Source organism: Mustela nivalis (assembly GCF_964662115.1).
Source record: "Mustela nivalis genome assembly, chromosome: 14".
Classification (NCBI taxonomy): domain Eukaryota; kingdom Metazoa; phylum Chordata; class Mammalia; order Carnivora; family Mustelidae; genus Mustela; species Mustela nivalis.
Genome location: NC_139033.1, coordinates 498,599 through 522,306, shown reverse-complemented (window position 1 = coordinate 522,306; position 23,708 = coordinate 498,599). Strand labels below are relative to the sequence as shown.

The following is a 23,708-nucleotide window of genomic DNA, read 5'->3' as shown; positions in this document are numbered from 1 at the left end:
TGGGTCCCATTTCGCAAATGGGGAGCAAGTTCTGGCTGAGCTGAGCAACAGGTGGCGATAGTTCAGCGGTGGTTTATCAGCAGAATGAGCCGGACAAAACAGCTAGCTTTCTCAGGGATGGGGTGGGGAAATGCTCTTGCACAACTAAACGTAAGATGACTGCAATTTTTTATCAATGATATGTCCACTCTGAGGTTGTGGCACTAGAGTGGGGTCTGGCAGATGCTTCCAGTAAAGAGCCAGACAGTAAACATTTCAGGCTTAGCAGACCAGATGGTCTTTTGCAAGTGCTCTGCTGTGCTGTTGTAGCGTGAAAGCAGCCAGAGACCGTACATAGTGGTCATGTTCCATGGAAGTGGATTTACAGAAATAGCAGCAGGCTATGGTTGGCCACTCCTGCACTAGAGAATGGTTTCCGTGTTGTAATAACCCCAAACCCATGCCTTTCCTCTGAAGGGATCTCAAACCTAGCGTGCTCTTCCAAGAACTGGACAAGGACCGGAAACGGGCCCAGCTGATCCTGCAGTATATCCCGCATGTCATTCCCCACAAAAACGTGAGTTGCTTTCAGAGCTGGGCTTCTGAGCATCTTTCTGTCCCACCACATGGCACCTGACCTGCCCTTGCTATAGCAGTTGGAGAGAAAGACATGAGCTCACTCACTTAGCAGATGCAAACGGGGATTGATCTCCTGCTACATCAGGTTGTTAAGCCAAGTACAGAGACTGAAGACTGTGGGAACTAGCAGTTCAGGCAGGTGGGGTGTGTGTTGCAGGGATGGATGCTGCGGGGCCCAGTCAAGGGGACCTGCCCCAGCTGGAGTGGGGGAAGGGAGTCAGGAGAAGCTTCCAGAGGCAGAAGCAGGCAGTAGTTAAAGGCCTGGGTGATCGAGCATTGGTGCTTCTGGAGGGCTCGCCATGTGGTCTGGCTGCGGAGAACACCAAGGGGTACCAGGAAGCTGAGGAGGTTTATAGGAGTTGATACTGGAAGGTCTTTGCGAACCAAGGGCGGGAGTGTGGATTTTGGTTGGACTCATTGGAGTGTTTTCGGCTTTAGGGGCCCCTGGTCAGACCAGGGAGAGAGTTTTAGAGAGCTTTAGAGAGTTGCTTCTGGCCGTGGGATAGAGGACTGGCCAGGGGCAGAGGAAAGACCATAGAATCATGAGAATGAAGACATTCAAAGGAGAGAGGAGATGGATTTCAGATGGTGGGCATGTTTCTGGCCTGGATTCCGGGGCACTTGTTGGCATCATTTTCTGGGGTAGGAGAACAGGCAAGAGCAGGTCTGGGCAGTGCTGGTGAGGTCAGCTTTGAGTAGGCAACAGGCAAGGCGTCCGCAGCTCCTCGAGGCCATTGTGCAACGGAGCTGGAGAGACACTCCGCATGTGGACAGCGCCCACATCTGGCCGCATCCATGGCCATGGACAGGATGGTCAGGGAGCCAGAGGGAGCGAGATGACCAGGGACCTGTCCTTGAGAGTGCCAGCACGAGGAGAGGACTAACAAGAGGAAGGACACCAGCAACGTGGTGTCCCAGGCTCAAGGGACGTGAGAGGCTCGGGAAGGATGGGGTCCTGTGGTGAGAGTGTCGGGAAGCAAGGGTAGGCACCACCCCATCTCTGGTCCGTAGTGACACTCCAGAAATGTCTGCTGGACGCTGCGTACGGGGTTCACTGAGAGGAGGCTCCTGCAGGTCTTCCTGTGTCTTTCTTTCCTTTCCTTCTTTTTTGACAGGACATTTCTAGAAAACAGCACAGGTCACATTTTTGTAAATGTGAACATTTATTCACCTTATTTTTCAGAGCTACTTACTCCTCATTGCTCTCTGATATTGTTTTGACCTTGACGTTAATACTCGCAATTGCTGCTGTTCTCCCTCGAGGAGCAATACGCAGACAGATGTGGCTATTTAAATTGTTATTGCACTTGACAGCAGAACCTCTCAGAAATGAAGGGATTGCGTGGAGATAACTTAGTGAAACGTGTCTCCCACCCCCTCTGCACCCCCCCACCCCCACCGAGGGAGGCCCTGACTTTGCCTCAGATGGAGGCCCTGCAGCCTGGCAGAGCCAGCCGTGCTGTTGCTTTACTCCGCCCAGTGATGGAACGTTCTTCCTCACCTGAAGCTGAGTGATTTCTCTGTACCATCTACCCTTTGGTTCTTGAACAGCCACTGACAGTGGAATCTAAATCTTCTGAGATGCACAGATGACTCGTTTGCCCTCTGGGTCTTCTGTGTTCTGAGGATTCTGAGGAATCGCCCCCTTCTGCAACCACTCTGCAAGTGGCTTCAAGGCCTTCATCTCCAGGCCCTTGTCCACTGTGGTGCAGTCCGGCTGCAGACACAACACCTCGCGCTGGGCCTCCGTGCCTGCAGAGTCAGCCCTGGACCGTGGCATTCCCTTATCATGCAGCCTAGGAATCCGCTCCGTGTCTCTGCAGTTCACAGATGGCATCCCCGCGTGCCCCTGGGTTGTCACAGGGCAGTTTACATTTTTGAGAGGAGCACAGTGAAATCTGTTGGCCACTCTGTGAAGTACCAGCTTGAGCTCACATTGTCAGCCTTTCACTTGAGGATGTCCTATTTGCTAAGCTGGGTTTTAAAAAGGTTAACTAAATTTGTTAATTTCAGTGTACCTGTATTTTTAAAAAGCAGCTACTAAACCCTTAGCATACACTTACTTTTTTTTTTTTTACTTTTTTTTTTTTTTTTAACGATTTTTATTTATTTATTTGTAAGAGAGAGAGAGATTGAGAGCGAGCACAGGCAGACAGAGTGGAAGGCAGAGTCAGAGGGAGAAGCAGGCTCCCTGCGGAGCATGTAGCTCGATGTGGGACTCGATCTCAGGACGCTGGGATCATGACCTGAGCCGAAGGCAGCTGCTTAACCAACTGAGCCACCCAGGCGTCCCATACTTACTTTTTTTTAAAAGGTTTTATTTATTCATTTGAGAGAGAGAAAAAGCACAAGCAGAGGGAAGAGGGGCAGAGAGAGAGGGACAAGTCATGCTACCTACTGAGCAGGGAACGCGAGATGGGACTCGATCCCAGGACCCTGAGATCATGATCTGAGCTGAAGGCGGACGTTTAACCAACTGAGCCACCCAGGCGCCCCGTGCACACAAACACATTCAGTGATTTAGGACCCTAGCCACCTTATAAATGGCTCTGTATTTCTTTAGACCTAGGAATGCCATGCAAGTCCTTACTGAGCCCTTGGGGTTGTTGAAAGCAAGAAGCCTGGGAACCTCTGAGATTAGTTGGTATGACTTGGGGGCTATAATCTAATCCTTGCTGTGCTTTTGCTTTGGGGAGTTTTGCTGAAGATTGCCATCAGGGCTTTTGCTTGATTCATGAACTCTTTCTTTCCCATCTCTTGGGACCGGACCTTTCCTGGCCCCTGGCCCCTTTCCTGATCCCATGATGGCCTGGACAGGTCCAGAAGGGCATCTGTGGCTCAGTATATCACAGGGTGTCCTCTCCTGATGAGGCGTATGCTGCCCTCCCGCTGACACGTCTTGCTGGAATGCACAGGGCAATAGGGTCTCCCCAGTCACTATGGCATTTGCTCTAAATGCCAAACCCTCCCTGTTCTTGATCTCACTCGAGTGGGTGGCTCACAACGCTGTTCTTGCTTCCCTTAACGTTTTTGAAGGCCTCAATTCTGCCTGGTTCACACACACAGCACTTCATTCTCTGTGCCGTCTTACGTAGCTTCTACTCATCTGTGTGATTCATCTCCCCATTGGGACTTGAGTCCTTCCTCTACTGTTTGTGCCTAAAAGGCCTAATGCCCTGTGGGGTGGGCAGGGCATTAGGTAGCACATCACACCCTGTGGTGTGATGGGCTATGTGTGGGTCCTGGGTTTGAATCTGGCTCCTTTGTCCACCAGCTCTGGGACCTTGGGTGAGTGAGTCCGTTTCTTCATCTGCACAGTGGGTCCTTTCCCAGACGTCTCCTGTGGTTGCTGAGGCCTCAGCCCCTTGAGCCCTGCTTACAGTTGCCCGCAACTGTTTTCCACACCCCATGGAAATCAGGACCTTGTCCGGGGATTCCTGGGCGACGGGCAGTCCCTCAGCCACCTCTGCACTTCTGTTTCCGTATATGAGGTCTCTGCCCCTTACTAGGTTGACCCAGATGGGAAGCTCGTCTTCTGCCTCATGTGCAGGTGATCGTTCTACAGATTTGGGGGCAGAGGAAGCGGTTGTGCCCCACAGCTCACAAGTGAAAGACCTGTTTTGGAAGTCAGCAGTCCTCCGGCACAGACGGGACAGGCGACAGTGGCCTTCACCCCATCATAGCTGCCCTCACTGTCACTCAGTCTGTTCTTCCCCTCCATGTTGTCCTGGAAACCCTGGATCTTCTGGTACTACTCTGAGCACTTCAGTCCTTGTTTCAGGACTCGCTGACCAGCCACATCACACTGCTCTGCTGAGAAGTAGTTCCTCTGCTAAATAACCTTCCTCCTCCCTGGGAGGCCATTCCTGCTACAGCTATATTTATTTCATGGCCAGTTAAATGATCAAATGGGAGCGCACTAGCCTCCCCTGTATACAGTTAATCCTTATTACCATTGTTACTGTTCTGACTGTCCTGTTTGTATTTAACAAAGCTTTTGACTTTGGAAGGGATTCTCATTTAAAAAAATAACAACAGAGCAGTCTTTGGATTTATTTCTTCATTCAGCTGACATCATCTGAGTGCTTTTACAGCAGTGATTCTCATATTTGGGATGGGGCAGAGGATCGTACTCTCCTACAAGGGGCTTTTCAGGGTCTTGACCATGGCAGGAGAGAGGGTTCTTCTCTAACAGTGACTGAGAAATGTTACTGGGTAGGGGTGGGGGATGGGTGGGCTTTTGGTGTGCTTGAGGTCAAAGACCTTTATTCTGTGGGATCATTTCTTTTTTAAACTTCTGACAGTGAAAAGAATTATCTTTGAAATGTTTCTGTTTTGCAACCTATGACGTTGATGTCCTTTAAAGCAAACACAGCTCTGTAAAGCACCCTGGGTGACCTGTCCTGCTGCCAGGTTTTTGTAGTGGTTTATCAACTGAATGAGAACGATGTTCTCTCAGACCATTGTTACATGGACTCTGGCTGCAGCCAGACTGTTCATTCTGTGACCTTTCTTCCTTGGCATGTATTTAGCTATAATTTCTAATTCCCCAGATTTGGGGGGAACATCTACTATTCTCCCAAGACACTCCTAACCTGCAGCACTTGTCAGAGAGTCTCATTCTGCTTGCCTCTTACATGACTGGTTTCACTAATCTTGTACAGCGTGTCTTCGGGAATCATCAGTTGTTGACCCAGTTTCTGGTCTCACCTTTGCTCATTTCAGAGAGTTCTCCTGTTTCGAAACATGGTCACCAAGGAGAAGGAGAAGCTAGGGCTCGTGGAGACCAGCTCGGCCTCTCCCCACGTCACTCACATCACTATCCGACGGTCCCGGATGCTGGAGGTGAGAAGCCCATCCAGAGAGGTGGACTTTTCAGTGCATGATCTGTTGCCTCCAACCATTCTTGTCACTCCTTGATCTGATAGCACTGAAGTCAAGGCTTGGGGTTGGAATGGGGCCATTGGTCCTATCGTGTGCTCCGGAGAGCTGCCTGATTAAACGTGACCTCAGTGCTGGGGACCCACAGTATGGTATTTCCCTGCCTTTTCCCCATGAGGGCCCCAGGGCTGGAACATCAGACACTGTGCTCTTTGCATTGAGGACAGGAAGTGCTGCATGTGGGCATTCTCATGTCTGTGCAAACTCCCTTGGCCCTGGGAGACATCCTGCCCAGACTCCCAACCGTGAATAGGGGGCTGGAGTGTAGGTATCAAGTTTACTGAGTCATGGTGGGGGGGGGGGTGCGTTTACTGCACAGCCAGGAGTTCTTCGTAGATGGGAACTTCAGAGAAACAGGGAAGTGGCCTGCCTCAGCCAAACCCAGTGTCCAGTGTGACCCGCTTGTGACCGATCCCTGTCTTCAGAACGCTTTACCTCTGTATGTCAGAAAATCCTAATAACCGAATGAATTTGTCAACAAGACACTGGCTACCGTCTCCTGGAATGTCATTACAGTAAATGTGTGTGCCTGTGAGGTTACCATGAGCCATTTCCCACCCCACCCCCCAGGGTTGTGCGGTGTGGAGCCCACCCAAATGTGCTGACCCTGCCGGTGGTCAAATTGGTGACTGAACCCCAAGTCCACATGTCCAGGAGAGGCTGGACTTGATATAGTTGCTCCTGCTTGCTCTTTGGACCTTCTCTCTGGCTCTAGCCACAGCCCCTCATCAGCACATTTTGCGGCATAGGGCAGTCGTGGGATCCCAGGATGGCACGTGGCCACATGGCCACATAGCCAGACACCAGCAAATGGCACTGGCAGCAGCCCTTCCTCCCCCTCCCCCACAATTTCATATACCCCTTGGGGCATTCACACTCCTTCGCTAGAGAACTGCTTTTAGTTCCCCTGAACCTTGGTGACTGACACAGGGGTCTGCTGGGGAGAGGCAGTGTTTGGTAACCAAAGTTTCTGACATTCTTAAAGGTAGAGAGAAGAGACTTAAGTGCCTCCAGGGACCCTGCTGGTCATGGGAATGGGTCAGGCTGGCTGAGTGTGTCCGTGCAGGAGCATCTCGTTTGCACCGTGAGCAATACGACTTGCACTGCTCCCTCCTGCTTTTCTTGAAACACAGCCTCAATTTAGATAACTGCTTAAGGAAGAGCCCTGCTCGTGAGCCGGCCAATGACACCCGACATCCAGCCTCAGGGCTGGCGAGCAGTAGAGAGGGCTGGGCAGCTGGGGAACTCGTGCCCCCTCCAAAAGAGACCACCTGCTCCTCCTGTCCCTTACGGTCCCCAGTCCCTCTCAGACGTGGCCGGCACCAACAGGAAGGCTGGGGTGGCAGAGATGGGTGTGTGTCCTGAGAGTGACAGAGTCTCTGGCTCCCTCCTCAAGTGTCGCTGCTTGTGGGAGACTCACCGCATGTCCCAGTTACCCCGGGCCTGCTTCCTCAAACACAGCCCTCAGGGGGTGTTGGTCTGTTCCTGGCCAAGTCTGCTTTTTTTTTTTTTTTAATATTCCCTTAGAGTATATCTTGTCATGAAACAGATTACTGTTGTTCCTTTTGAACTAGGAAGGGGAGAGGGTCATACACTCAGTTGCCCTAGTTCTCGTCACGTGCTGGTTTGGTTGTGAGAGGGGAGCCCAGTGGCATTTGCTTGATTTGGACACAAGGGGGCATCAAAAAACTGATCTTGGACATTCCTGTGTGATTCTGGCCTTCTATCCAATCTCCTTCTCTGTGGTTTCACTGAAGGTAGTGCTTCTGCGCTGTCCGTGCAGGTGTTAGTCTGAAGTCTTGCAGGAAGGCTTTCCCTCACAGAGAGTGAACTGGGGCTGGGACCCTAGCATCTCAGGACCGGGAAGAACCATAAACCATCCTCTGCCCAGCTCTGTCCCTGCAGTCACAAGTGGAACTGGGATTCACAGTCACGCTCACGGAGGTCTCAGTGGGAGAGCTGGGCTCTCATGAGCCAGTCTCATTCCCAGGTCAGAGTCTCTGCCTCTGCTCTTTGAGTGCAGGATACCCTCCTCCCACTCACCTTTCAAAAGGAAGGACGCAGATCCAGTTCTCGTGTACTGACACTCGTGCCCAGAGGGCGCAGCAGGCAATTTTGTCAGAGGAGGCAGCTGGCACATTCTGCTCTACAGCTCTTCAAAGAAAAGGCCAGCGTGGGGCTGATAAAGAAGAAGTAGGATTCGACTCCAGTGAACATTCCTTAAGCACCTGCCTTGCATGTGGCCACGTGCTAAGTGCTTGCACGTAACACCATCTCATTTAATCAGCGTGATCCTGGCACCCCTGCAAACATGAAGTCAGCTTAGGGAGGCATCATCTCAGAGCAGAATGGAGGAAATCTGCAGGCAAGCAAGAACGTGCTGGAATTCTCCACCCATCCACGACTCCATGCCAGGATAATTACCATAAATGCAGGCAGAACGGTTTAACCATTCTGCTGCAGCTGCATGCTGACTTCCTGTGTTCTGTTGCTTTTCCTCTCACTCAGTGCTTCTCAGGCTTCCACTTCTCAAGTGCTTCTCGGGACTGCGCACCCAAAGCCTCTGCCTTCCAGAGTTTGTTATTATGGGCTCTCCACTTGGGAGCTTAACCCCAGGATAAGATCAGAAGCTACCAGGGACAGTCCTTTGCATTACGAGGGGAATATGATGAGCAGCAAGGCGGCAAGAGTTCCCCAAAGCAGTTCTTGGCATTCTGGCCCCATGTGCTTAGCGATAAGGGACCAGGCCAGCAGGCAGGTGGCTGCCGTGGAGATGGTCTGTCTTATGTTAGCAGAATGTCTGATGGCACCACAGCCGTGACTGGGAGGGAGACCCATGGGCGGCCTCAGTGGGGTATTGCAGTGGATTTCTTCCTTAAATGACAGTATCTAAAGAGCTCAGTTGTACCCCCAAGATAGAGCCTCTTGTCTTGGACCAGAAGGCTCTTCCCTGGCCACAGTCTTGTTCAGCACTGCTTCTGACGGTCACTCCTCGAAAACAAAAACCTTAACTAAGCTTGCTGATGCCAGGAACACATTAGGTGACAGAACCAGGAGGCGCACTAAACAAGATAATAGAGTTCAAGAACACTAAAGTCGCATCCTAGAGTTCTGTGTGGATGGCTGCATGCCTTGCGGGCTGGCTGCTGGCCAGGGGCTGTGCGGGGCTCCTCCCTGCTTCCCCTGCCTCATGTGGACCCAGCATCACTCCCGCACCCTTGTCCCTGCCATCTGTTTGCTCTGCTGCCAACAAAGATCTTTCAGAGAAAGTCCACCACATCTCACCCTGCCTGGACTCTTCTGTGGCCCCCCACTGCCCTGAATTCCTCAGCCTGACTCACCCAGGCTACCTGGGGAAGGCTACCAGGAGTTGACAGGGGGAGGGTATTTTCATTTTTCATCTTATAGGGGTTTGACTGAGTTCGGCTGATTTTTATCATGAGCTAAATAAGCTAGTCTTTGCATTAAAATGGGTGGGGTCTTGTCCCAGTTACTTCTGTCCTTCGACAGCGAAGAGCTTGTCACAGCTCATCTTGTCTGCCTTCCCTACCTCCGTGCTCTGCATTATCTCAGGGCCACCTCCCCTTGCCACAGAGCAGTGGAGTCACATCCCCAAAATGAGTTTCCCTTATAACGGGCTCATTTAAAAGCGGTGAGAACTGCCTGTGCCTGTACCCCACATCCTGACTCCCGTGTTTAGTAATGATGCCAGGAAGGCTAGACACAGGGGAGCCAGAGCCTTGGAGCAGCAGCCTTGAGTTGGGCAGAGGGCCTTCCCCTCCTCACGGGTTGCCATTCTGCCCTCGGCAGGACGGCTACGAGCAGCTCCGGCAGCTCTCCCAGCACGCCATGAAGGGCGTCATCCGCGTGAAGTTTGTCAACGATCTCGGCGTGGATGAGGCAGGTATTGACCAGGACGGCGTCTTCAAGGAGTTCTTGGAGGAAATCATTAAGAGGGTGTTCGACCCGGCGCTCAATCTATTCAAGGTATTTAAGGGGCGCAGGAGCGGGGCTGACCGCAGCCAAAAGCTCAGTGAGGAATGAGAAGCAAAGTGCCAGGCCCGTGGGCTCCCTGCCTCTCTCTGTTCTTCTCCCTTGCAGACAACCAGCGGGGACGAGAGGCTCTACCCCTCGCCCACGTCCTACATTCACGAGAACTACCTGCAACTCTTCGAGTTTGTGGGCAAGATGCTGGGGAAGGCCGTGTACGAGGTATGCACGCGCAGGAGTGTCGCACCAGGAGGGAAAACAAGATGTTAGAAGTCCCGGGGACTTGGTGCACGGTGTCCTGGCTGGGCCCAGGCACATAAAGTCCCTGTTATTGGGATGGAGCCCAAGAAAAAGGACGGGACCCAAGATTACTGAACAGAAACACTGGGTGCTTCCCATGTGCTGTGTCATTTCATCCTCTTGCCCGTCCTGTGGCCTGGCTGCCATTGTCCCATTTACCTGCCGGTGACAGAAGTGAGGCTTCAGGAAGTCACTTGTCTAGAGTATCAGCACTAGTTAAGTGGTAGGACCCAGATTCACATTCAGGCCAGGATGGTCCCATTGTAGGAGGGCAGCATTTTGTGGGGTGTGATAGTCGTTACAGCTGTTTTCTTAAATCCTTTGTTACTGGGGTGAGTGCTTCTGAGCAAGCCACAGGCATCTTGGTGTTGCCTACGAACCAGAGCAGGACAGCAGGTCGAGACCGGTCTTCACTGGCTAGCCGGGAACTGTGCGAGTGTGGCCTGTTTATTTCTGTAGGCCCTGGTTCTTGTCAGAGGAAGTAGGGACAATAAAAGCTATATTATTGGGTTGCCGCAGATAGTAAATGAGTTAAGACACCTCCTGTGCTGCCTGGCTCGTCAGTTTCGTGGGGTCAGGGCGGCGTGGACTCATGTAGGCAGCAGGAGAGGAGCGGTCCACCCAGCCTCTGATCCCTGTCCACTGCGAGCCAAGCCAGCAGAACTCCCTCCAGGGACGCTTGCTCCCTACCTTAAGGGTCTTGCTCCCCAGGCTGGAAGGAAAGCTGCAGCAGGAGCTTGTGGCCTTCACAGTGGACTCCCAAACTGCCTGAGCAGTACTGCCCCTCACCCGGCACAAATCCTGGGGAAGGCAGAGCCGGTGGCTGGAGCAAATGGAGGGAAGCAGGAAGAGAGGCCATGTGGGGGCAAGCATCTGCATTCTCAGTGTCCGTGGCCTCAGTCTCTGGCCAGGGTGCTGGCAGATGCCCCATCTGCATCCCTGCCCAGGCTCCCTCAGGCTGCCTCCCGCCCTAGATCGGTTGCAGGAGCCTGGGCTCCTTTTCTGTGCTTCTCTTTCCACATCTGCAAAATGGAGACCATCTCTCAGTTCATTCCCATTTAGAAAAGAAATCCCGGGGCGCCTGGGTGGTTCAGTGGTTAAAGCCTCTGCCTTCGGCTCAGGTCATGATCCCAGGGTCCTGGGATCGAGCCCCATATCGGGCTCTCTGCTCAGCAGGGAGCCTGCTTCCCCCTCTCTCTCTGCCTGCCTCTCTGCCTACTTGTGATCTCTGTCAAATAAATAAATAAAATCTTAAGAAAAGAAAAGAAATCCCATGAGGATGTTCCTGGCCATATGCCACATTTCTCTTTTAAACATGTAGTTGTGATATGCCCACAAGAGTCAGACCAGGGACTTCTGTGAATGTCCTCCCCTATTCCTCTGGACCCAGCGTCTGTCTCCTCCCTCTCCAGCAGTAACAGTGCAGAGAAATTAGGACATGTGAGGAGTAGCATGCATTAACTCACATAACGCTTGCTGTCCTCTGAAACAGGTCATCATCGAGCCTGAGCCCCTGCCCCTTCTAAATCTCTCCGACTTACATGCTTCCCTTCACCCGGAACAGTCTGCCTCTCCTCCCCAGCGTTCCGCAGTGGTTTCCTTGCTGCATCCCTGCCTCCTGTCTTCCTCCTGTGGTCCATTCCCCACGCCAAGTACAACCTGGCACGCCCCTGCCTAGAGCTTTCCTGGGGCTCCCCGCTGCCCTCCAGATAGAATTCAGACTCCAGGAGCCTCAGGAGGCCCCTCCAGATCTGGCCCTGATCCTTCGCGTCCCCTCCCTTGCATGCTGTGCTGTGTGTGGAGAGCTGTGTTCCCTCCCCGGGGAATCCCTGTGGGGCTTGTACGAGAGGCCTTGTGCTGCTTAGGTCCAGCTTGGATAGGTCTTTATCCTGGAGACATACCCTGTCCTGGATCCAAGGGAGAGCCAGTGCTTTGCATTTCTCTCCACCCTGCTCATTTAAACCTTAAAATTGGGAGGTTGTGCCAGTCCCCATTTACAGATGAGAGATTGATGGCCTGCAGCCAGGCAGCAGTGCAGCTGGGGCTGGATCCCTGAGCGGTGCAGCACCGAAGCCTGTGCCCTTACCTGCTATGCTCTGCTGGCCCCCGTAGGTGCTTGGCAGTGTCCTGTAGTTGGGAGGTACTGGTCTCCAACTCGAAAGTTTAGGAAGCACCCAGCGATGTCCTTGGCACCCTCAGAGCCCCTCTGCAGCCCCAGCCACCCCAACAGGGTCACTGAGATGGGATCCTCCGTGGCAGACGGCAAGCTCCTATCTCCCCTTTCGTAGGGAATTGTGGTGGACGTGCCCTTCGCATCCTTCTTCCTGAGCCAGCTGCTCGGGCACCACCACAGCGTCTTCTATAGCTCTGTGGATGAGCTGCCTTCGCTGGACTCGGAGTTCTATAAAAACCTCACCTCCATTAAGGTCAGTGTGACATGGTGGGTGTAGCTGTCAAGTGAAGGCCTCAGGGTTCCCATGTGGTGGGAGGCGATTTCCTGCTCTGGTGCAGGGGCCACTCTGTAGCTTCCGGAGGCTCCCATGTCCCCTTCTGGGAACTCCTACCTCCTTGCTCACAGTGACGAGCAGCCTTTGCCTTTGCTTCAGGCCTGGTGGCCAAAGTGGTCCTGCCCACGCAGTACTGGGTAGGACAGGATGTGGTACAGCCTTCAAGGATATGGCCTGCTGGGTCCCAACACTTGCCCCTTCTCTGTTGTATTAGCGCTATGATGGGGACATTGCTGACCTGGGCCTGACTCTGTCGTACGATGAGGACGTCATGGGTCAGGTAAGTCGACCTCTATGGCTGAGCAATTCTTTGCCGCCCTCCACTGGCTTCCTGGGACCCACCCCATTCTTGGTTTTCGCCCCGGGAGGTCGACAAACCAGGGCTGCCTGTCCTCTGGTGCTTGGCCCCCTTGCCCATCCCCCAATTCCTGCCTCGCCAGCAAGGGGGCTCTTCCCCCTTCCATTCCCAGTTGACCTCGCCTTTGCCTGCTGGGCCCTCAGAGAGCTCCCCACAGAGACCCCGCATTGCTTAGATCGCATTTAGGGTCATTCCTGATGGGAGCTCTAATTCCCCATTTGTAACATTGCTTTTCCTTGCCATGGTGAGGATTAGCTATCACACACGGAGGCTTGTGATTTGCAGAGGGGAAGAAGCCACCGGAGAAGTGGCTTGAACAGAATCCAGTCCTTGCTCTGGCTCATCCCACAGAGCAGAGCAGGGAGAAAAGACTGTCGACACTGTGGCAGCAGAGGCGTCTCTTAGGACCCAGAGTTTTCCTTTTGGCTTTTCCCTGAGGTACCCTCCTCGCCCTCCAGAGATGTCCCAGTGGACACCTGCATGAGCCTCTGTGCACCCATGTTCTGAGGGCTGCGAGGAAAACCGGACCTAGAGCTGCGTAGTGCAGAGCTGGCTTCTTGGAGCCAAGCCTGCGTCGCCTCCAAGAGGTCCCTCAGTCTCCCTGAGCCCCACTTCTCTTGGACCAGCGTGACACCATGAACTCCCGCAGGCTACACCCTGCAGAGAGCCCCAGCACACTGGTGTAGGAGCACTCTGACCGGCCTGTGAGGGAGCAGCCTCCACCTTCTCCCAGAGTGGTTCTCCGAGGCTCTCCAAGTAATAGCACATGGACCAGGCGCTCCCTAGAGCCCTGTCTGGGAAACACCAAGCTGGGTCAGAAGTCCCAGCTTCAGAGTCCTCCGATTGCCACAAGGTGTTCGCTGCGGTGGGCCTAGAGGCCACGATCGTTCCTTTCTGCATCATCAGAGACCCAGGATATCCTATTCGTAGAATTTCTGCTAAAATTAGCTTTGAAATTATGCCTTTTTGATTTTTTTAGGTGACCCCCAGAAATGCCTGAAGTTGAGGAAAATACTTGAGTCCACAGTTTTCAAATCTTTAATCAGATTTTGAGCCTTCCTCCTGAGAATTTTCTCTTCTGATGATAGAAATAATTCAAACTGCTAACCACAGATTCCACTATGAGATGAGCACAGTATCTGAAAAAACCAGTTAGAGCACCAGCGCCCGGAGAGCACTGCTGTTAATGTGTCATCTGTGTGTTTTCAGAATTCTCTCCCCGGGTACCTGTGTAACTTTTTTTTTTCCCCAGAAACGGTATCATACCATGCGTGTTATTATATATTATTTTTTTCCCCACCTTCTCAACAAATGCACATTTTCTTCATATTTTTTAATAGCTGCACATTCCAGGTTACAGTTTACCAACATTTATTTAACTGTGCTCCTAATGCAAACACGGTCCTCTCCACAACATTTCAAAGCCTCAGTATCAATGTCTTAATGAGGATCAGAAGAGAAGAAGCCTTCCATATTGATTGGACAGGGTCTGCTTGTTGATAGTTAAGCCCTGGCTTCTTGTGAAAATGATTATTCCAAAACATGTCCCATCTTCATTCTGTTATTACGGACATCAGTGGTGGGCCCTTTCATCTTCAGGAAGCCTTATTTCCCCAGTAGAATCCTGTCGAGTAATTGCTCCCCATCTTCTCCCCCAGCTTGTTTGCCATGAACTGATTCCTGGAGGGAAGACCATTCCTGTTACGAATGAAAATAAGTGAGTATAGCAATTCGATTTTTAAGGTCAGCACTTGAAAAGACTTCATTCTGGCTCTCCGGTCTTACTTTGAGAATTTATTAAGATAGATTGAAGTAGAAAGAGGCCATAAATATCATAATGGAATTTACTGGTTACAGTTCATAGGCCAAAATTGTATTAAATTCGATTTGCAAAATAAGAATTGACAATTTATTTTTTGCAGTAGCACATCTAAGGTCAGAGGCACCCAGGCCATGGTGTTCCTAGGAATTTAATGACGGCTCAAGATGCAGACAAATGGATTCTGAGCCGCTCAGACACATAGTCCTGAACCCACAGGGCCCAGAGGCAGAAAGACACCTTGGAGGGGCAGATCATTTTGGAATGATAGCATGTGGCAGTTGTATGAAATGCTGTTCTTGAGAAGACACAGTGATGAATTCAAATGCCACAGACAGGTCCTTAGACGTGGTGGGACTCGGAGGCCCGGCAGCTATTGTCACGGATAACAGGCTTTTAGAAATCTATCATAAATGTCAGCCTCTTTGGTACCTAGAAGCAAAACTCCTCAGTGCACTGTCTCCACCCACACTGTTCTCACCTCATTAAAACAGAAGAACCTGGCATGAGGAGTCGATACTGACCCTTTTGTCAATCTGTCAGTCTTCTCCTGCCACCAGGCTCAGCTGAGCATCATTCTCCCAGTGACAGGTGAGAGCTCAGTCCCACCTGGCGAGTCACTCGGATCAGATGCACGTTGCAGCCCGAGCGTCCCTCTGGGATCAGGTGGGGGATCAGTCCTCCTGCTTGCGGAGCTTTTATTTAGACGGTCAGTGTGATCAGAAGAGCAGGCCTGCTTCTCCTCGTGTTGGAAGGACACCAGTTTTGACTCCAAGCCATGGGGCATTAGTTGGACAACTGAGAAAAGAGCCGGGAGCCCAGGTTGGGAGGCGCTGCCCGGGGGGCGTCAGAGAGCAGAGCCTCATCCCATTGCTCCCTGCCGTGTGCCTATAACCATCCCTTCAGAGGGCTTCTCTGAGCTCATGAGTATAAAATACCCTTGAGGATGTCTGGTTCAGGTGTCTGATTCTCTAATGAAAACAGTGAATGTCACCAGTGTCAGCTATGTGACATGTCTCATAGACCCCTATCACCCCCAGATCGGTCGTGTTTCACAGCATGGGTCACGGCCAGAAGCAGCAGGCCGACAACAGCCTGTGCTGGAGTGAGACTTCTACCCTGCCTGACCTGTGTGGAAAGCCACTTCACGAACTCTTATATGTTCTCAGCAAAAAAGCTTGGCATAAGCGGGGGATTCAGTTCCACAGAAGGTCTTAAAAGGCTTGTCAAGGCCGATTCCGCCCTCCTAAGGAGTGATATTTGGTCTTGCACTTCCTGGTGGGCATTAAATGGGAAAGCCCTCCAGAGTCCCCCTCTCTCTTTTGGTAAAATGGAACAACAGCAGCACCCTGCCTCGAAGCATGTATGAAAGGGATATCGATCATGGAAAAAGTCGTATTTAGCATTTCAGTGTGCAAGTCTGTTGCTGGATAAGTTTTTTTTAAATAGATGCATTTTCAAGGTCAGAAACTCAGGTCTGAGCCCTTTGGGGTAAAATTTTTATTTGAACTGTGCTAATTTGGGGTGCTAATTTGGAATTTGGAGAATCGTGCCTGGGCTGGGCCCATGTTCTTTGCTAAGAAATCAGTCATGCTAGCATAACTGGATTTAACCTGTTCCAAAGGTTTGTGTTATATTTTACACAGTCGTAGATGAGGTCACTGTGCTCAGAAAAGCAGGCCCAGAAGACCGTCTGCTCGGAACCATTGTTAGTGCCCTGACTTCCTGTCGAACTTAAGTGTAAGCCAGCTGCTTTTGGTCACAACTTTTCTCAGGCTTGCTTTTCATGACTTAAGAGTCTTGGCCCAGATTAGTATGGCTTTGATGGAAGTTTCCTCGTGAAACCACTTTTTTCTCTGTTTAAAGTTTACTGAAGGATGGAATTCTCTCTTAATTGGATGATAGTAAATAAAAGTCCAAAAAGCACCATTTGTACTGAGAAGGGCCCTCTCCTTACCGGAGAATGTCTCACTTGGGTTCTTGGTACAGTGGGGTGTTTCCTGATGTCTGACCCCCGAGTTTTGGTGGAGGAGTGAATGAGGTAATGCCCTGAACGCATCAGGAGGGCTAGCTAGCTAGCATCACTATTGTCTTCGTCATCAGCATCATTCTGGTGAAACACCCTGGTACCGTTGGTGTTTCTGTGAAGTGGTCCCAAAATGACTGGACTCCTCTTTCAGCCCACTGGTAACAGCCCACTGGCCTGTTAATTCCCACTGTTTTGTTCCTGTTGGCAACAGGATTAGCTACATCCATCTGATGGCGCATTTTCGGATGCACACTCAAATAAAAAACCAGACAGCTGCCCTCATTAGCGGATTCCGCTCCATTATCAAGCCTGAGTGGACCCGGATGTTCTCAACCCCTGAGCTACAGCGTCTCATCTCTGGTGACAATGCTGAAATTGATCTGGAAGATTTAAAGTAAGCAACGAGTGGTTGGTTGGTTGGTTGGTTGGTTGGTCGGGGCCGGGGAGTGGGGGTTGGTGAGTGAGGGTTGGTGAGTGAAATCTTTGGCCTCCTGGGAAGCAAGCTGTCCCCTTGCTGAGCTCCTTCTATTTCAGGAGCCCACCTCCAAGTGTACTTCTCCCTGATCCCTGGGCGAATCGCTCTGGAAAAGAAGCTCCCCCACTTGTCTGCCTAGAGACTCAGAAGTGCAAGCATAGACTAAGCGTGTCAGGGACTGTTGGGCTCTCCAGAATTCTGGGAAATGGCAGGGCAGGGCCTCTGGTTAGCTCTTGTTTGCGAGTCACAGGAGTGTACAGCTCTGGAGCTCCCCACTTGTTCAGCTTCCAGGGCCGTGGGTCACGAAGGCATGATCATCTTCCTTTAAGAGAAGTCAGGAGTGACCCAGGCCTGCCAGAGCTGGCTGTGCCACTTGGCTAAAGTCCGTCCCTGCCTGGGTCTGTAAGCGCCCATTGGAATGTGTGGCTGAGCACATTGTCTTCCTTATTTTCAGGAAGCACACGGTGTACTACGGTGGCTTTCATGGAAGTCACAGGGTCATCATCTGGCTCTGGGATATTCTGGCCTCTGACTTCACACCCGACGAGAGAGCCATGTTTTTGAAGGTATTTTATATGTTACCTAGATGTGCATTCATAGATACTCTCGTAAACCTAGAGGCCACTTGATGTAAGAATTTACACTGGGGAAAAAATAAACCTTACCAGGAGGACCTCCTATCATGAGCGTATCCTCTCCCATAGGCCACCTCCGTGGTGGGTCAAACAGTAACCAGACAGGCCAGAGGTGAGGCTGAGTCACACGGGCCCCAGAGCTGCTGCACACCTCTCTGCAGAGATAGGCCTGCATGGACAGGAGCTCGTTGGCCTCAGCACTCCGTCTTCCCCTTCGCTGGTGCTGGCCTTGCTCACATCTCGTTTCTTCCTTCCTATATAGAAGCAAATAGTGTTTATTACCTTAAAATTACAGACAAGCAAATTTTTTTTAAGCTTTGTTTTTAAATAATTTCTATACCCACTGTGGGGAATCAAACTTCTAATGCCAAGATCAAGTCACATGCTCCACCGACTGAGCCAGCCAGGCATCCTGAGACAGGCACACTTTTGAGTCTCTGTTCCTAGTGTCCCGGGACTGCCTCTGTGTACCCTTTTTCTCAGTGGTATAAAACATGCAGTGCCACACATACAGTGTGCCCGTAAAACACATGTGATTGAGTAGGCTGAGAGCAATGTGTGTTTCTGCAAACAGTGGCTGACATTAACCAGTTCCCTTCTACCGGTGTCTTTTTTTTTTTTTTTAAGATTTCATTTATTCATTTGACAGAGAGAGAGATCACAAATAGGCAGAGAGACAGACAGAGAGAGAGATGAGGAGAAGCAGGCTCCCTGCTGAGCAGAGAGCCCTTATACCGGTGTCTTTGAAGTTGTAAATGTTCAGAACATCCACCCCCTCCCCTGCTCGACGCCACTCTGTTGTTTCCTGTTACGTTGGCAAAGCCTTTTATGGGACAGTGGACAACATGCACACTTGTCTGTATTTGTTACACACGTGTGCATGTTTATAAAGATGGAATCCTCACTTTGCCACCTGCTCTCCTATTTGATATTTTACCGTGAACACTTTGTCATATTCTGGGGGTACATTTAAGTGCCTTGAGCTATTTTCCACTGGACATTTGGGTTTCAAGAATGGTCTCCGGTAACCTTGGTTGTTGAATCAACACAGTGTCACCAGTTGAAAGGGCAGCAGGTTTTCTTGCTCCTTGGTTTTTCATTCTGAGGAGAGTTCATTCCCATCAAGGAGCCCCCCACTCGCAGATGCAGAAATGCCCAGCTCGTCCCCATGGGTTTTAAAGGACTTGGGGTAGGCAGGTAGACATAATTCCAAAAATTCTTAAGAGAATCAAGTCTGATTTTCAGCAGCACCTCTTATAGGCACAACACCCCCTGCTGGCTTATAGAACCGCTCCTCTGTCTCTCCTAGAAAGAGGAGAGAGCCCGTGGCTCCTGACTGTATGCAGTCTGTCCCACACAGCGGGCATGTTCGTGTCTCTGGAGAGCCGGTCCCCAGACCTGCTGTTCCTGCAACCAGGCCCAGCGCCAGGTGGAAGACAACCACTGTACGGGAGTGGCCCTGACTCTGCTTTCTTCAGATGTCACGCCAGCAGATGGCAGCTTCCTATGCCCTCTGCTCCTGCACCTTCCGTCCCAGGGGGATGAAAGCGGCATTCCCTCCATTGACGAGCCCCAGCTTGGAGCATGTGGCAGGTCTGAGCGGCCTGAACTGGGATAGGCATGGGCTCTTGGGGTCTGTCTCCTCATCCCTGAAACAGCGAATCATACAGCTCCCGAGAACTGATGCAGTGAGGCCAGGTCCCAGAGCACTCAGTGCAGAGCTCAGCCCTGCTTTGTAGGAGCTGCTGCTGTGCTTTGGTTGGTGGAAAGTAAACCCTGCTGGGTAGTAGCATCGATACTTGGTGTAAAAAATAGTTTTTGAAACCTGCTGCACAAAAACTCTCTGGTTGCCCTCAGGAATCTCACAACCATTTAAAACACTGTTTCAGTGGTAATAGTTAAGAGCCAAACACACAGCTTGCCGTGAAATTTTGAAGCACAGCTTGGTGTTACGTAGTAGGCCCAGTAGTAGGCTCATACATCCCCTGGAGAAGGGAGAGCGTTTCTAGCTGATGTTCAGTTCTAAAAAGCGAGTGCTTTCTAAGACTTCCTCTGCAGGTCTCTTGCTCGGATTTCTAAGTCAGTCTGGTTCCCCTGTGCAGACACGAGCTGCATGTGTAGGGAGATAACCCAGGTGCTGCCATCTGGAAGATGCAGGGAATCCCAGGAGTGTTGCAAGAGTGCATGGCTGGCTGCCCAAAGGCCCCATTCTCGGTGTCTGGGGTGTCAGTGCACCCCCTCAGCCTTGCTGGTGCCAGACGCCTGATCATTGTCTGCGTGCTGAGAGCAGGTTTGTCTGTCAGGGACAAAGCTCGCAGAGACTGCTCTGTGACCCAGCAGGCCGGGGTGCTCAGGTGAGCGCACCTGCACACCATCCCCCGGCTTGCTGGGAAGCAGAGCAGAAAGCCAGGTGTGAGGGGAGCGGGCCTTCTCTCCTGCGCCATCCTTAGGGGCACCACCATCTCCCTCTGCCCGGTGCTCCTGTGTGTGGCGTCTCTCTACACCAGGGCCCATGTGCCAGGCCCACTGAGATTGGTCCCGTGAGGGGAGTTTGTGTTGTTTCTGAGCTGTTCAGCTACACATTCTCCACCATCCCTTGGGTTGGCGCGCACAAATGACTGGTCACATCTACTGGTGTGGCTTTCGTGTGTTTTAACCTTCAAAAACAACACCCTTAAGGGAGACATGAGACATGTACCAGTTCTTGGGCTGAATGCACGGTCTGTCACCTTCCACTCTCCAGTCATACTGTGACTAGAGAAAGCAAAAAAGCACAGCTCGCCTGCCAGGGGCGTGTTGCTGAAGTTGCAAGAGCCCCACTCTGTCCCCTCAACCTGCCTTGTGTTGCAGTTTGTGACCAGCTGCTCCAGGCCCCCGCTCCTAGGATTCGCCTACCTCAAGCCTCCCTTCTCCATCCGCTGTGTGGAAGTGTCAGACGATCAGGTACTGCTGCCGGGGTTGGGGGGGTTGGCGCAAGGCGCCCGCTCTTTGGGGGGGGTTGCTATGGGCGCTGCGGGGAGCTTCACACCCGGTCTGGGTCCGTGGGGTGGGCCGCGCAGCTCCTGGGAGCAGGGTGAGAAGGTTCCACAATGCTCCAGCCAGGAGACCAGTCGGGCCCCCAGAGGATGCCCTGGGACTCGGGCTGCTCTGGGGCCTCAGCTCTCTCAGGGTCCCTTTCTCTTTCCTCCCTCAGGAAAGGGTACCTGGGGGTGGTTTAGTAGCAGGTGGCTTGGCAGGGCTCCAGGCTGAGAGGCAGTTGGGGGAGGGGGTAAGGCTTAGGAATGGGGCAGGCAAGGGCTTGTGTGCTGGCCTTTGCTATCTGGCAGGCTGCATCGTTTCCTCGTCTGCAAGAGAGAACAAATGTCTTGGGTTGTCCTGCCCCATGGAAGGGTGCTTGAAGAGCAGCCGTGGTACACTATCTCAACCCCTCTCCCCTGCCGGCAAAAACCCAGCAGCCTCTGCACATAGCTGCCTCTTGGGATGCTGCAGGCTGGTCTCCAGGTCCCTCGTGTGATGCTAGACAAGGCTCAGTCCTCTTTTTTTTTAAAAGATTTTATTTATTTATTTGAGAGAGAGAGAGAGTGAGAGAGAACATGAGCAAGGAGAAGGTCAGAGAGAGAAGCAGACTCCCCGTGGAACTGAGAGCCCTATGCGGGACTCGATCCCGGGACTCCGGGATCATGACCTGAGCCGAAGGCAGTCGTCCAACCAACTGAGCCACCCAGGCATCCCAAGGCTCAGTCCTCTTAAGGAAGGCTGCCACACATTGCAGTCTGCCCTGGGCCACGTGCTGGCGGTGGGAAGTGGGAGGCTGTTTTTGGACCTTAAATGTGTCTATAGTAGTCTGGCTCTTTGGAAATTGGTTAACTGGTAACTAGCAGTTAATCCGAAGGCCCCCTTTTTGAGCGCTTACCTAACACAGGGGTCGCCCATGCAGGACAGGGCTGCTTCTGTGAGCTCAGCACTTGGGGCCAGGTGCCCTCCATTGGGGGGCTATCTCGGGTGGCAGTGCATTCTCACCAGTCCGGCCGTTCCGCTCAACACCCGGGACTAGCCAGGTCCTCTCCTGGGTCGCCCACTCTGGCAGACCCCCGGGCTCCCTCGCCAAGTGCCTCCCAACCGAGGCTGTGGTGTGTGCTTGCAGGACACGGGGGACACCCTTGGCAGTGTCCTCCGGGGCTTCTTCACCATCCGCAAGCGGGAGCCGGGTGGCCGCCTGCCCACCTCCTCCACCTGCTTCAACCTGCTCAAGCTGCCCAACTACAGCAAGAAGAGCGCCCTCCGGGAAAAGCTGCGCTATGCCATCAGCATGAACACGGGCTTTGAGCTCTCCTAGCTCTCGCCCCCGCCACCTGCCCTGGCCGGCTCCTGGGATCCCAAGGACCTTCAGCTCCAGGGGGCAGGGTCGCTCTGGGAGTGGGTGACCCACCCACCAGGTGACCTCGCACTCTCTATAGCCATGAGACTCCCCTGTGGCCTCAACTACTTGGGATGCACCTGACGACTCCGTAGCACTCTCCAGGTGACACTGATGGGAAGGGTGTTGAGAATAAACCTCCAGGTTCCTCCAGCGCTGGTCCTTTTCTCCTGCTTTCTGGGGCCTGAAGCCAAGGCTTGTGGTCACAGAGGGACTTCTCCTTTTGATAGTTTGGTTTTTTGGTGAGTCTTTTCTTTCCTGAACTTGCTGAATGAGCTGTGCATGAACGAGTGAGTGCCCGAAACTCCAAGGGTCCAGAGTGGCTTTCACGATACGGTCCTGAGTGCACAGAGCCCACTAGGGCTGAGATGCTCTCCTTCCTTTTCTGAAAACTCTTTACTCAGGTAAGGCCTCGCCAAGCCTCTATGCACTTGACAAAGTCTCTGCCTCCTTCCTGTCCAGAGCGGCCCCTCTGCAGACAACCAGGCCTGCCTGCTCCCCAGGGAAGCAGAGTTGCCGGCCAGGAAGGCGGCAAAGCCCAGGAAGTTCAGGGCGCTGCCCCCACCTTGAAACCGCGCATTCCACATGGCGGCAGTGCCCCCCCCCCCGCCCACGCACACACACCCAGTCTTGCCTCAGATGCTCTGAGTCCTTAGCAGGTGGGGTTGCTGGGAGGCCCCCCCACTGGCTTGATCCCATCAATGTGTTCACACTGGCGGCCTGGCTTTGGGAGAAAGTACCTCTTGGCCCTTAAGAGCAGCTCTGTTTCCAGAGGGTGCTGGCTGTTCCCCCAAAGCCTGCTGATTCCTAAGGGGACAGCTGCCATCCCCCTGCTTCTTTGCCCTGCTCTTGTCTTGTAAGGAACACTCTCTGAGTTACCCAACCTGTTGGGGGAGTGTCTTCCCTCCACTGATGGTAAAATCCCAAGAAACTTGGGTCTTACCCCTCATTTTTCTTCAGCACGGGGAACCAGGACACTTTGCATTAACGGAAGCTCAAAGGGCTGAGAAAACACTGGGCTGGGTTTTTGGGGTTTATTTTTTTTACTTCATTTTTCTCTTCCAACCCATTGTGCTCCTCTGCCCTTATCATGAGAACTTCATTCTCGATCCAGGGAATTGAGACAGAGGCCATGTCTGTGGTCTCTATTGACAGCCATCACCCTTGCCCCCCTCGTCAAGCTCCTTAGGCATCCCCACCACCAAGACTGAAGCCAGGAGTGCCTGGTCCCTCCTCTGTTCTGTGGAGCCGGCTGGGGCCTTCAGCTTTCTACCAAGCAGCAGAACACCTTCTGGCAAAAACCTTCATGTTGACAACAAAGTAGGCAGGACTGATCTCCATGGCCTCCCTCAGAGGTTGCAGATAGGTGCCGTGTCCCGCCCGGGCCCAAGCCTGGCTCCGTGAGAGCCCCTGGGCTTCTGCAAAACAGAGTTTATGTTTTACTTTGATGGAAAGAATTTAAAGACAGGAGTTTATTATTGTTAAAGATTTGTAAGTAACCTCTGATTCTGTGGATTTGCCACTTTAAACACTTGACTCCTCTGAAGATCTCTGAACGTGTGTGCGCGCGCGGAGCGGGCATGCACATTTATACCGTTGGCCTGCACGGATGCTTCCAT

At 52.3% G+C, this 23,708-nt stretch overlaps 1 protein-coding gene across 11 annotated transcripts in view; it reads left to right on the top strand.

The window, feature by feature from the left end:
• Positions 1-22,242, top strand: part of UBE3B (ubiquitin protein ligase E3B) — a 50,876-nt gene extending 28,634 nt beyond the window's left edge. For all 11 annotated transcript variants that reach the window (XM_082700085.1, XM_082700095.1, XM_082700090.1 and 8 more), the window contains 11 exons: positions 457-556; positions 5,344-5,463; positions 9,370-9,546; positions 9,661-9,771; positions 12,138-12,275; positions 12,571-12,636; positions 14,373-14,431; positions 16,774-16,956; positions 17,492-17,603; positions 20,523-20,615; positions 21,817-22,242. In XM_082700085.1, the coding sequence (XP_082556211.1) occupies positions 457-556; positions 5,344-5,463; positions 9,370-9,546; positions 9,661-9,771; positions 12,138-12,275; positions 12,571-12,636; positions 14,373-14,431; positions 16,774-16,956; positions 17,492-17,603; positions 20,523-20,615; positions 21,817-22,008 (1,351 nt within the window). In that variant the 3' untranslated portion in view covers positions 22,009-22,242. The remainder of the gene's footprint in view (positions 1-456; positions 557-5,343; positions 5,464-9,369; positions 9,547-9,660; positions 9,772-12,137; positions 12,276-12,570; positions 12,637-14,372; positions 14,432-16,773; positions 16,957-17,491; positions 17,604-20,522; positions 20,616-21,816) is intronic.
• Positions 22,243-23,708: the final 1,466 nt, after the last annotated feature.